Raw genomic sequence first — 12,068 nt, 5'->3', positions numbered from 1 at the left:
AACAACATCCCAAGAATCACATTCAAGGATCACATCCCTGCATCAACTCTCTGGTATTGCTGGAAAGGGAGGAACAATCTTGTCTTCAACGATGGTCAACAACCGCCTGTCTCACCCCAGAAGTTCATTTTTCAATTTGCAAGGGATTGGTATGATGCCAACAAGTGTTCTAGTAAGCCTCCTAGACAAATCATCTCAATCCATTGGATCCACCCGCCAATTGGTAGATATAAAATCAATACAGATGGGAGTTGTAATGACCCATTTAGGCACATAAGTGCTGGAGGTTTGATTCGCAATTCTGAAGGGGATTGGATTAAGGGATTTGCTGCTAATTTGGGCAGAGGAACCATCATGGAAGCTGAGCTTTGGGGTGTTTTCATGGGCCTTTCTATAGCTTGGGTTCTTGTGTTTTCTGCTACAAATATTCAATACAAAATTTAACTAAGCACCTCTAAATCGTAAACTAGGTGCTTAATGTAGGCACTTTGAACAACTGATAAATTACAAATACGTGGACACATCTACTGCCTACGGTCGCCAAACTTACGTATGTGCGGTCGCGAGCTTTGGAATCGCCACGTGTGTATCCTACAAAATTACAAATACATACATCTACGACCAATGCTGTTGCAGAAACTGGTAACTTCATAAATCTTCACTCACTTTTGCGGAAACTGGGATCTCTGAGATCTTAATTGTTGGTAAAGCGGGCCGACCTTTATCTGGAAACGGAAGCAGCTTACCTAAATACAAGCCTTTTATGATCCAGCTAACTGGCTGCCACAGGTGACCAACTCAATTCAGAAAAAAGGTGGAAGCTCAATTTTATAGGAAAAGAGCATGTGAGCCAATGTACTTGTAAAAGCAATTAATAATTACTTACCATCACTGCTATCTTCTGCTCGGACGCGCACTGCCTCAAGTGACGGGATGTCCTACCTTCATCCTCAGCAACAATGGCTCCCAAAGTAACTTTCTCTTTGTCCAAACTGTGGACTAACCACTGGAGGGTTTTAAAGACCTTCCCACCTCCGTGCTGCACAATCCAGATATATTAACAGAACGAATCAGACTACAGCGAAATGTATCTTCATTGGAAAGCTGGAAACACATGATCCCACTAGATTATGATCCAAACGAATTGGAAGATTACAATTTTTTCCATTCTGCATCACTTAGTGACTCATAGAAATTAAACATTTAGTAAGACCGCAGAGTAAGATGCATGCCATGACCAAAATTTATGAGATAATGAATTTAGTTCCTGCCAAGAGTACCAATTTCACAACTTTGACAGCAGGAGATACACCTTCATTCTACATTAGCTCAACAACATTACATGGGGTAGGAGGAGATGGCAACTAGTGAGAGGGAGAACTTAGAAATGAAACTAAACTAACCAAGATAAAATATGGTGTAATGTTTGAATTTCGGTGACAGATTAAGGTTATAACAACATTAGTGACCCCTACCTTAATTATTTTTGCCAATTTGCTGTAGAAATTGTGCTTTCCGTGAAGCATGATTCCTACTTTTTCAAAGACATAATTGCGGTTGTGGTGAAATGGCTCCCCAATAATGATATGCTCTGCATCAGCTCGATTCGGTAGTATCATGTATCTAACAACAATATTGATTTAGAATCATGAACCATCGAAGTATAAAAACTTACGGTACAATAAATGCCGACAATAACCAATTAACATGACCACAAAAAGTTAAAGCCCCCTAACCAATTAACATGACCACAAAAAGTTAAAGCCCCCCGGAACAAAGCAAATAGATCTGGAAAAAGGAGCCTAGGAAATCTATTTACTATATCACAAAAGAAAAAGGCTCCTAGTGTTGCACTGTCCTGTGTCACATGTTCCAACCAGAGCTGTGAAACGCAAAGCAGACGCTCCTTTCACCTATACTCTAAACTGTAACCAATCCCCACGACTAAAACAGATGGTAAACCTCCAAGAAAAATGCACCACTTACTTCTTCTCAGGTAGTAAAATACAGCCTGCCGAAATTGAATTAGTAAGCCAATCAACTTTTAATATTAAGGAGTTCACTGCACAACCATACAAAAACTTGGTGGTCTGTAGCTGCAATGAATAAAGAATTAGAGTAGAAATAGGGTTCAAACACTTGATAACCAAGTTTGAACTTCAGTCATAAGAAGTAAAGTAAGAAAAAACAACCTTATTCATACATAGAATAATGGGAAGATGGTAGCCATTGGATCGTAAGCTTCTTTTTGCCCTTAAATTTGGAGAAGGAATATCAGAAAGAACAATGCCACCATGTTTCCATATTTGTCGTTCAATGTCCTTTTCCTTCTGACTAGAAAATCCTGTAAGCAGGAATTCTATACCATGAAACAGTAATCTCTTCCCAGACTTAAGGTGACAATTTGTACGGCTGCTTCTCTCATGACTTTGAAACTTGGGATGTTTCCATCTTTTACTTGCTCTAGCATTTGAGCCTACATTTAAAGTTTTAGCAACATAATAAATTAGAACAATTTGTAGAGTTCATCAATTAGGACGAAATTTTAGAGAATCAATAGGCATGGCTTACAATATTCGGTGGAAGAATCTAGCTTTTGGAGGTTCTTGTTCTGCTGAACTGCAATATCTGCTTCACAGAAATGAACTCTCTTTTTCACTAAAACATCTCTGTCAGGGAAGTTCTTGCATGCAGATTGTATAGTGTGGAGTTCCTCATTTTGTTGAAGCTTAACAACATTTTCCGGCAGCAAATCAAGTTTGAGATGTTTCTCCAAAGTGGAATTGTTCATTAAAGGTTTAGAAGCCTGGATACGGAAACGTGACCTATGATTAAAAATAAGAGGTTGCCTCCTCTTTTTCAATGCTTGAATAGGTAGCTCATTCCCATTTCCTTCGGTCTTGTGATAACTTCTCTTCTGATCTTTCAGTGTTGCAACAGGATTCACATCTAAGGTAGTTTCACCGTTTCCCTCACTGTCTCTTCCAGTAGAATATGAGGATACAGTATTGGAAGGAAGCGACTCTTTATAACTCCTTTTATCAGAAGATCTATCGCAGGGGACATCCTTATTCAAGGGATTCAGCCTCTGATCGAGTTCTAGTTCAAATGACCGATCACGATAAAAGCTTCCTCCATCGAAAATGGAAACAAGGTTTGGGAGAAGCGTACTATATGTCCTGAGTGAAATCATTTGCCTTCGAACTGTGACTGGAGAATGCTCACCATTAATTGTGGGCATAGATGGCCCGTCCTCATGGGGAAATTTAATAATTGGATTTGACGATTTGTGTGAATTCTCCACCGCAAGTTCCTGTGTGGGTCTAAAGCATTCTTCATTATGATTTTCCTTATCCTTCTGATTGTGAGCTAATGTAAGACTAGCATTTTCTGAAGAAATACTGCACGGGACAACGGAACAAAGAGGATCTACTGAAGATAGGCTAGAAGATGTCGCCACATCTTGAGAGAGCATTATCCCATTGTTATCTTCGTCATGTAAACCAGAAAAGGCTATGCTTGACTGTGATGTTCTATAAAACTTGGTGTCATGCACTTGCACAAAAGAGTTTACGTCTGGAGCAATATCTGCCGATTCTGAGAAAAAACTCGTCTCACCAGCAAAACACTTCATCACACTTTTAGTATTCTGTTTCAATTCTGGAGTAGCAGATGCATCCTGCCAAAAGGTATATTTGAAAAGGAACAAAAAACAAAAATATTATCAAAAACAAGAGAAGCAACTACAATAACAATGATGCTAATGATCATATAAATGTTGCATTAAATAGTAAGTATGAATGATCTCACTAAAGCCAATAACACCAAAATAGTAAATATGCAACCTGAATAACTGCTTACAGGAGGTTTTAATTTAACAGTGGTATGTTTAATCTTGCATATTAATGTCAGGCAGGATGGTATAATGCATACAGTAGATATGCTTAAAACAGGAAGGGAATCTTGACATGTAAAAGAAGAAAAAGTGGTCACATAAAGCTTCAAAACTATAATAGTTCCAACTGCTGGAGAGTATTCAGTGGAGTTGAGAGGGAAAGTATATGGCACATTCAGAAAGTACAGGAAATGGCAAGTGACCCTTTACCACAGTGGTGGAAAAGTATTGAGCCCTGCATGATGGCGTGGGTTCGAACCCTGTCTGTGGCTAATCTAACATCTAATTGAACAAAATCTATCGTTTGACAAAAAAAAAAAAAAAAAGTACAGGAAATGTGAAGAGATAGTAGCAAAATAAAAATAAGCTTGATGATAATGGTATCTTAAGAAGCCATTGAATTATATGAATAAATATACGTGGTAGACCCAAACTTACCAACAGCACGGGCCTCAAAACTTAGATGCCTTTAAAGAATGAGATTAAATAAACCATGTTTTAACATTGTAAAAAGTAAAAGTGATCTTAGCGAATATGGTTGGATTTCTAGTCTGTATGTGATTAAGCTGGCTGAGACAAAACAAAGGGAAAATATTAAAAGCAGTGATATAAGAATAAAAATCTTTAAGGCATTCTAGAATTTTGCCAGTATCAAACAGGTTACAGCATAAGCTTCTAAGCTCTCATCTAGGTCTAGAATAATACATATAGAATTAACTTAATATTTGGGTAAGTGTAGATGCGTAAGATTGAAACTGAATTGGAACAAATCAAAAAGTAAAGCACACACCTGGCCTGTCCAACCCCCTAACCACCGGCTCCTGAATCTGTTCGAAGCTAAGTAACTTACTGTATCTTCTCCCTCTACGGGACATAGAAAGCTTAATAAGAAGATAAATAAATAGCAAGAAATAAAGAATACACACATATGCCTAATCAAGAGTAGGGAAAAAGGAGGCGCATGGAAAAGGAAATGTTTCTCACTAGAGTTCCCTGAATTCCAAGCTTGTGGGCGGAAGTTTACATTATTTTGAGGCTGAAATGATGCTACATCCACCATAGCGCCAACTGTCTGGAAGCTAAACTTACAGAATTAGTTAATAAGTCCCAATTGGAATGAGATAAAAAGTCCAACATGCACAGAGAGAAACGACAGTCTAAACTAATTACAATAAAAAAGATTTTTTTTAGTTTTTTTTCTATAAATATATATATCAGTTTTATATATTAGATAAGAGGAGAATGGGAGATCAGAGAAGGTGAATATGATTTTACCTGCTTCATGATAAAACCATCTGAATTTTTTAGAGCTGAAGGATCATATCTGGCCACACTGATATTTGAACCCAGAACAAGCTTATCATGAAGCTGTTCCCTCTCATAGTTGACGGATTCTGGATGGAAGTTCTCAGTTGATTTGAGATCCATAACCAAATTCTGTCCTAGTTCTTTTTGCATAGGGATATCATCAAACTTGACACATTGAGCCCTGAGCTCTGAAGAATCAGATAGATTTACGCACTCATACAGAATTCCAGAGAGAGGGGTCTCTTTCACTTGGGAAATAGCTGAATCACATGCACACTCATCAGAAGGTATGCTCTGAGACAACCCTACATCTTTATATACATCGGCCATGGTGAAATCATCCAAATCTGAGAGAGAATCACAATTTTCAGTTTCCTCAGCTGGGCCATCTAAGGAATCATCTAGCCACTCCAATCTTGCTTTCTTTACTTGAAGGGCTGCTTCCAGTACCACTGCTGTTGGCAATACGTCCGAAGGCAAGCCACTCCCCATTATTTCATTTATAACCAATGCTTCAGATGCTGCAATGGAGAGTTCAACAGCATCAGAGATGTCAGCTGCTTTCAGGTACCTGGTATCAAGCTTTTCATCAGAATGACTTGCTGATTTCTTGTTATTGGAGGGGCAGGGTGGAACAGTATCCTCCCTGGGTTTTTCAATGGACTTTGGAGGTAAAGAATTTATCCCACCAACATTTAGGCCAATTTTGGAGCAGCTCTTCAATTCGGAACCCACTGAGGTGTTATTTAGTTGCACGGAGAGAACTGTATTGGATTCAAGATGATTTTGAGAAGCATCCAAAGGTTGAAGTGGGCTACATTGTGAATATCCATTTGATGAAAGATGAAGATGGAAATGAAGTACCTATACAATAAAACAGATGTACATTAGTGTATTATTGGTAAAGGTGGAGGCCTACGTACCCAGTTTAGGCATAGGCACAGAACTAATAATCCGGGCATGTTGTTTACTTTCTATGTTATTTTACTAGCCTTTAACTTTTATTGTTTCCTTGTCACTGTAAGATCTTATTTGACATTGTGTATACAGGCCATTCTTTGTACTTGAATCATAGTTTTCACATTGATTAGAGAATAGAAGATTGTAGTCAAATAAAATAGCTCTTGTTTTTCTATACTATGTTTCCCTTCTCTCTGTTTATGATCAGTATGTACTTAAAATGAAGCACAAATTCATTGAAGAAGGGAAAATCTTAACCCTAGCTGCAGTGTGTTTCATCACGTGGTATAAGTAACCATTGACATTATGTAGCATTTTTCATGAACGATCAAATTTCTCATCTCTAGCTTCTTACCTCTAAAATATTCTTTGATTATACAAGATAAAAGTTTCAATATTTGATGAAAGTACTGAAAGCTAATTTAATTGAAAAAAGAATCCAGAATCCAGAATCCATCTCCTGTTTGAGAGACAATTTGTTTGATTCTAAGATTCCTCTAATAGCTCAGGTACACCTCTCAGCTAATATGTACAAAGATTTACATTTTCCAGAACATGGTTTCAAAGCACGCTGTTATGTTAATACATCACAAATTTAACACTAACTTCTAAAAAAGGAAAGTGGACCGATTTGTGAATTGATAGGACATGGTTAACAACATAAGAAAAACAAAAGTAAAATCAAGTCATCCTTAAGAGCTTACATTTCCAGGAGATGAAGCAAGGCTAACTGCAGAATTGTCTTCCCCAGATAAGAATAAATGACAGCTTTTGTACCCAACTTCCTCATGTGAAAATGTATTAGCATCTCTTCCTTCACTAGTGTTTCCTTGAAAAATTCTCAAATCCTATTTAGTGCAATAAAGAAGACACATGAGAAAAGAGTTTAACCAATCCCCGCCTCTCGGCTTTAGAACAAGCAGTAAATGTTAGAATATGGTTGGGATGGGTCTAGTTCCAACCTTGGACGCTAGCTCTAAGTAGGTACCCTTAAGTTCGTTGGTGCATTCATCCAATTGTTCTTTCTGGTGCTGCTGAAGCCAACCAGGAAGCCAAGCTAAATCCTGTAATTAGGAGAAAATTGAACATCATCATTGATTAACATAAGTAATCTCAGTAGTGTATATAACTCATCAATGTTATCATTAAACGCAATAACTCGTATCTGTCTCCCAATTTGATGCTTCTATTGCCTCTCTTTTTTCATTACACCCTGTTCTGAAAAGGACTTTCCCATGCTTCCTTAGTAAAATTTAGTTTACTCGTTTTTTAACTTTAAAAATTAAAAAATTAATATGAAAAAAACAAGGAAGAAGATAAAAGCAAGGGAAAATCTTAGTGGCATGGACTTGGTTCCAATCAAAACGTCTCAGTCAGGCTATCAAACGATTCTCCGTAAGCCTTCAGTTGTGGTATACCTTCTACTGACAGCTCCATTTACATAACAAAACAAAAGCTTTAAGAACAAAATCCCCTCTCATGGCACCTCGAACAACATACGAAAAAAACACCCTTTCACATTCACTTCGTAAAAGTCAGCACATCAATAAAACTAAATGGGAAAAATTGATCTCATTTAACATATATAATTATAAAAACTAAACCACACTTTGGGTTCTGATCGTTTCCAAACAAACTTGATATAAGTAAGCGAAACACTTGTGTTACTCGTTCTACATTCAAAATTCAAACTTTACCCAATTCATTTTACTACCAGAAAACCCAAGGAAAACAAATGAATCAAATTATAAAGTGTCAATTTCCTACGAATTAGCATCCGAAATGCCTAACTGGTCCACTTAAACTACCCTAAATCAACTAATCGACTTCAAATATTCACCACTCCTCTCTACCTTTTCGAAAATAATAACAGTAAAATAAACTAGTTCATTATTTTGCTCCAATTTCTCGGCAGCCAAATAAATGGTAAAATCCAATCTTAGCAGAGTGGTAAATGAGGAAGAAAGGCAGAAAGACGCACCTCAGAGAACTGTGGAGGACGAAACCCTAACGTGTCGACAGAATGAGACATAATTAGCTGCTCCGCCCCGGCCGCCGCCTTGTGTTTACGCGCGCAGCTGCCCGGGTAATTCCCCTTATAACGAGGAGGACTCCTTGGCGCCAAGAAGACTCGAATTTGGCGGGTTTTAGAGTAGATTTTTCCAAGGGGTAATTTTAGGGAGTTTAACTCTTAACCTCATGTAATTACGGAATTTTCTTTTTATACTTTTGTTAACAAACGATGTTTTACACTAATCTATATTAAAAGGGTGAGAAATTGAGTTTGTAACGCATTGAGTTCAAAGACTTTAACCACCAGAACAATCCACCACTTACTACAATTATGAAAATTAAAAAATTAAACTTTGTAACAACTCTCCGTCGACAACTGTAAAATTTTTGGTAATTGTATTTCAACTCAACCATTTTTTCATTTTAGTGATTGACGTTAAAATTTTTGTCTAGACATAACATTTGTCATTATTTGAAGGCTAAGTAGCCCAATAGATGATACATGCCTCCAACCAGTGTTTTTAACACATGCTTGGAAATACTTCTCTATTTCTTTTTTATTTTTTATTAAATCTTGGAAATACTTCTCTATATAGCACTTTTGCTCTTAAATACTTTTACTCCAAACACTTTCTTTTAGAAGCATGTTGCGATTTTAAATGCTTCTTAAGAAGCGCTTGAATTGCTTCATGAAGAAGCATGTGCTTCTATAAAGCTTTCTATGTTCCGCGAGCATTTTTAACTTTTACGTGTAAATGTTGACATTAAAAGTGCTTTGAGTTACTTGAAAACACATTTAGCGATTTTAAAAGCACTTTCAAAATCTGTCATTTCTCACAGCCCGTATTCTTCCAGAATGACATTCCCCACAACTTGTGTACTTTGATTTACATTTTGCTGTTCAAAGATGTATCACAACATACATCCTAATAATTACTCAGATAAACTGGTGATGAGAAAGAAGAAAGGCTTTTAGTAAATTTTACATATCAGAAAATTACAGCAGCTTCATTGCCTAAGAGATATTGCTGCTCGCAGAAGGCTCCGGCTGAACCTGTGACTCAACCTGAATCTGGGAGGGTTCCGGCTGGGAAGATTCAACCACACTTGGCGCCAAGGCTTCGATTGTCTCTGGTTTGAATTTGTTGATGTAGTAACTAAGTGATGGCCCAGAGTAATCAACCTTCTGCACCACCGGAGGTGAGTTCTTACCTACTTGGAGGAGTACCGATGAAGCTGTAGCAACAGCAATGAGGGCAACCCCAGCTGCGATTGCTGCTGTGTTCTCAGCTCCATCGGCAGAAGACCCTGCAGTTCCTGAGCTTATCACGCTTTCTGCTACGTAAACTGCAGGCTGGAAAATGTAGACAAGCTAAGAAAGTTGGCGCACTGTAACGTGACATATACTCAAGTCTCGAGCAAAGCAAATAAGAGAGGAAAAGAAACAGAACAACCAAACCCTATGAACTGATAGCCACAATATACATTAGTAGGTTTCAAACATCTCTTTTGAGGGTGTGGTTAATGAACTTTGTATACCCCTCTGAAGCGTGCGCGTTACGAGAGTTATGATCAACGTTTTCAGCTTAAAGTAAACTATACTCCCCACATCCTGAGGCAAGACTTATTTACTAGTTAAAAAAATACGATAAAGAGAATGACGTTCACCATTTTCTCAACAGAAACTTTCAATTTCTTCCATTCCAACTAAAATACTCAATTAAGCTAATGATCCATCAGTTTTAAGCATTGCTGAATCTCATGGTAATTCACTACACGTCTTGTCAGAAGGCAAGACTTATTTACTAGTACAAGAATATGACAAACAGAACGATGTTTACTACCATCTCTACAACAGCTCTCTAATTCTGCAATTCTATAGAAATACTCGATTAGGATACTAATACATGATGCTCGGCATCAGGAAGAACTACAAGTTTACTGTCATAATTTTCCAATATACAAAACCCAAAAAGTTTGGTCATATGAACTGAAAATTTGGTCTTGTGAAGAAGATGTCAACTGTGATTTTACATTTTCTGTTGGCATTACTTATCTCAGGTCATCCTTGTTTTTTGATCTAATGTATCATCGCTCAACCAAGCTCTGAATAACTTTTCAGAGGTTTTTTTTTTCCGTAATGATCAGTTATAATCATTCTGTCCGGTACATTCAATGATTTTTTGGCTTCAAAATTTCAAATAAGAAATAAAACACCGATTTCTCAAAGAAAAAACAACAAAAAACAGAAAGGTAAAAAGAGGCAGAATGCAGAAGTCTAGCAGAGTGTAAAAATTCAATATTTACTAACCTCCACAGAATATATGTTTGTCTGTCCAGCAGTGTCCTTCTCAACGTATCCAGTCCAACCCCGATTACGGGGTGGAAATGTCCCAGAAATTTTTGTCTTCTCACCAGCCAACCATTCCACGCTCACTTTTCCAACCTATTCACACCACAAGAAAAATATCAAAAATATATTTGTTTAATTCCTTTTTCTGTCAAGTAGAATGCCAATAAACATGTCATTGACCCTAGAAATCCCCCGCTCTTTAATTGTCAGTTTTCGTTCCTGGTCAGATTTGTTTTCCATGAGAAAGACAGACTCGTGTGAGGAAGAAGGATGTGGACACCACAGCTTGGAACACTAGGACCCAAAGAATAGTTCAACATTTGTGGTTTGAGAGTTTCACTCCAATATGTTTTGATTTCTTAACCGATGGTTGGGAATCTTTTCTCATCCACAGATGCCTATGGGCTTCCGCTGGTCGCAGAGATTTACAAACTAACTTCTTTTCATTGCAATTATCGGTGCAAAGGGAGACTCGGATGGTATACCAACAGCTTCAAGGCATGGGTGAGGTGAATCATAACAGGAATTCTAAGGAATAACTTGCTATTAACGTTCCAATTATGCTACAAAAACAACAAAAAACTATTTCAAATTCCAGATTCCATCAAAGACCGAGAGTAGTCGAGTTGCCTCTTCCCTTCGGGAAGTCACTCTGCAAACTAATGCCATGAGGATGCGCGGTAGATAAGTCCACAAAACAAACACAGACCACGCAAAAATCTTCATTTATTTGTCATCAAACATATTGGTTTGCAATGTGATTGAAATCCTGAATTAGCGTCCTAGGCAGTAACAACTCGCCCCAATTACTACAGCAAACATAACTGGAAGTGAAAAATTAATCGGGAAAATGACCAATTACATATAGTTAAACTTAATCCTAAATTAGGGTATCTGTTTACTGTAGAATCCAATCCAGTAATCTGAGATTACCAACCCATCGCTGCAAAAAGCTCCAACATGGATGGGTTAAATTCAAAACTTTTGCTTGCCTTAATTAATCAATTAATTTAAGTCACAGAAAATAAACACATCCAGCATTAAGATCAAAAACCATAAACAATCTTACACCAAACACCTAGGTAGAGTTTATATGCATACATATGTATATATACATATATGTGAGAGAGAGAGAGAGAGAGAGGGTTACCTCCTTGTCAGGAGCACATTCTTCCACATTACAGTCAGCATCTTCGGCGGAAGCTCTAACTACTGTGAGAGGATTAGCTTTATGAAGTTTTCTGGAGAAGAAGAAGCTCCTTTGTTGTGTGGGAAATGTGCATGTGAATGTGTTTGCTGCTGCAATCAGAGCTTGTGCTGCGGCTGCCATTGTTTGCAGAATAACACTCAGACACTCAAATGCAAAGTAAATTTTGTTGGAGAGTTTTATTGTGGAGAGGAGAGGCAGAAGGGATGCAGAGGAGGAGGGGGAGGAGGAGAGGGAAGGATGATATTTTTGGATGAGGATCCTCTCCAGATGCACTTTGTGAGGATCCTAGGGATCCCTACATCCTGCCCGTTCAACGTAAATTGTGCGGT

The 12,068-nt window shown here is 37.8% G+C and overlaps 2 protein-coding genes across 2 annotated transcripts; both read right to left on the bottom strand.

The window, feature by feature from the left end:
- Window positions 1-407: 407 nt before the first annotated feature.
- On the bottom strand, window positions 408-8,264 carry LOC137748679 (uncharacterized). Its single transcript, XM_068488850.1, has 12 exons — window positions 8,145-8,264; window positions 7,126-7,227; window positions 6,868-7,011; window positions 5,171-6,067; window positions 4,880-4,967; window positions 4,686-4,759; window positions 2,572-3,679; window positions 2,193-2,476; window positions 1,987-2,096; window positions 1,476-1,623; window positions 887-1,039; window positions 408-780 (listed from the first exon to the last, which is right to left on the bottom strand). The coding sequence occupies exons 1-12, from the start codon at window positions 8,193-8,195 to the stop codon at window positions 649-651; spliced, it is 3,291 nt and encodes a 1,096-aa protein (XP_068344951.1). The 5' UTR covers window positions 8,196-8,264; the 3' UTR covers window positions 408-648.
- A 742-nt stretch (window positions 8,265-9,006) lies between these two features.
- Window positions 9,007-11,955, bottom strand: LOC137747538 (protein MAINTENANCE OF PSII UNDER HIGH LIGHT 1-like). The gene is made up of 3 exons (XM_068487667.1): window positions 11,680-11,955; window positions 10,488-10,622; window positions 9,007-9,530 (listed from the first exon to the last, which is right to left on the bottom strand). The coding sequence occupies exons 1-3, from the start codon at window positions 11,857-11,859 to the stop codon at window positions 9,192-9,194; spliced, it is 654 nt and encodes a 217-aa protein (XP_068343768.1). The 5' UTR covers window positions 11,860-11,955; the 3' UTR covers window positions 9,007-9,191.
- Window positions 11,956-12,068: the final 113 nt, after the last annotated feature.

The sequence above is a fragment of the Pyrus communis genome, chromosome 10 (genome assembly GCF_963583255.1).
Source record: "Pyrus communis chromosome 10, drPyrComm1.1, whole genome shotgun sequence".
NCBI lineage: Eukaryota > Viridiplantae > Streptophyta > Magnoliopsida > Rosales > Rosaceae > Pyrus > Pyrus communis.
The sequence above is the reverse complement of the archived record's forward strand: the minus strand, read 5'-3'. Positions and strand labels throughout refer to the sequence as shown.

Coding starts and splice junctions, on each gene's coding strand:
- LOC137748679 (XM_068488850.1), bottom strand. CDS start 8,195: ATGTCTCATTCTGTCGACACGTTAGGGTTTCGTCCTCCACAGTTCTCT. Junction 6,068..6,867: donor TTGCTTCATCTCCTGGAAAT/GTAAGCTCTTAA, acceptor TTTATTGTATAG/GTACTTCATTTCCATCTTCA. Junction 1,040..1,475: donor AATTGGCAAAAATAATTAAG/GTAGGGGTCACT, acceptor TGGATTGTGCAG/CACGGAGGTGGGAAGGTCTT.
- LOC137747538 (XM_068487667.1), bottom strand. CDS start 11,859: ATGGCAGCCGCAGCACAAGCTCTGATTGCAGCAGCAAACACATTCACA. Junction 10,623..11,679: donor AATGTGCTCCTGACAAGGAG/GTAACCCTCTCT, acceptor TGGTGTGAATAG/GTTGGAAAAGTGAGCGTGGA. Junction 9,531..10,487: donor CAAACATATATTCTGTGGAG/GTTAGTAAATAT, acceptor TACATTTTCCAG/CCTGCAGTTTACGTAGCAGA.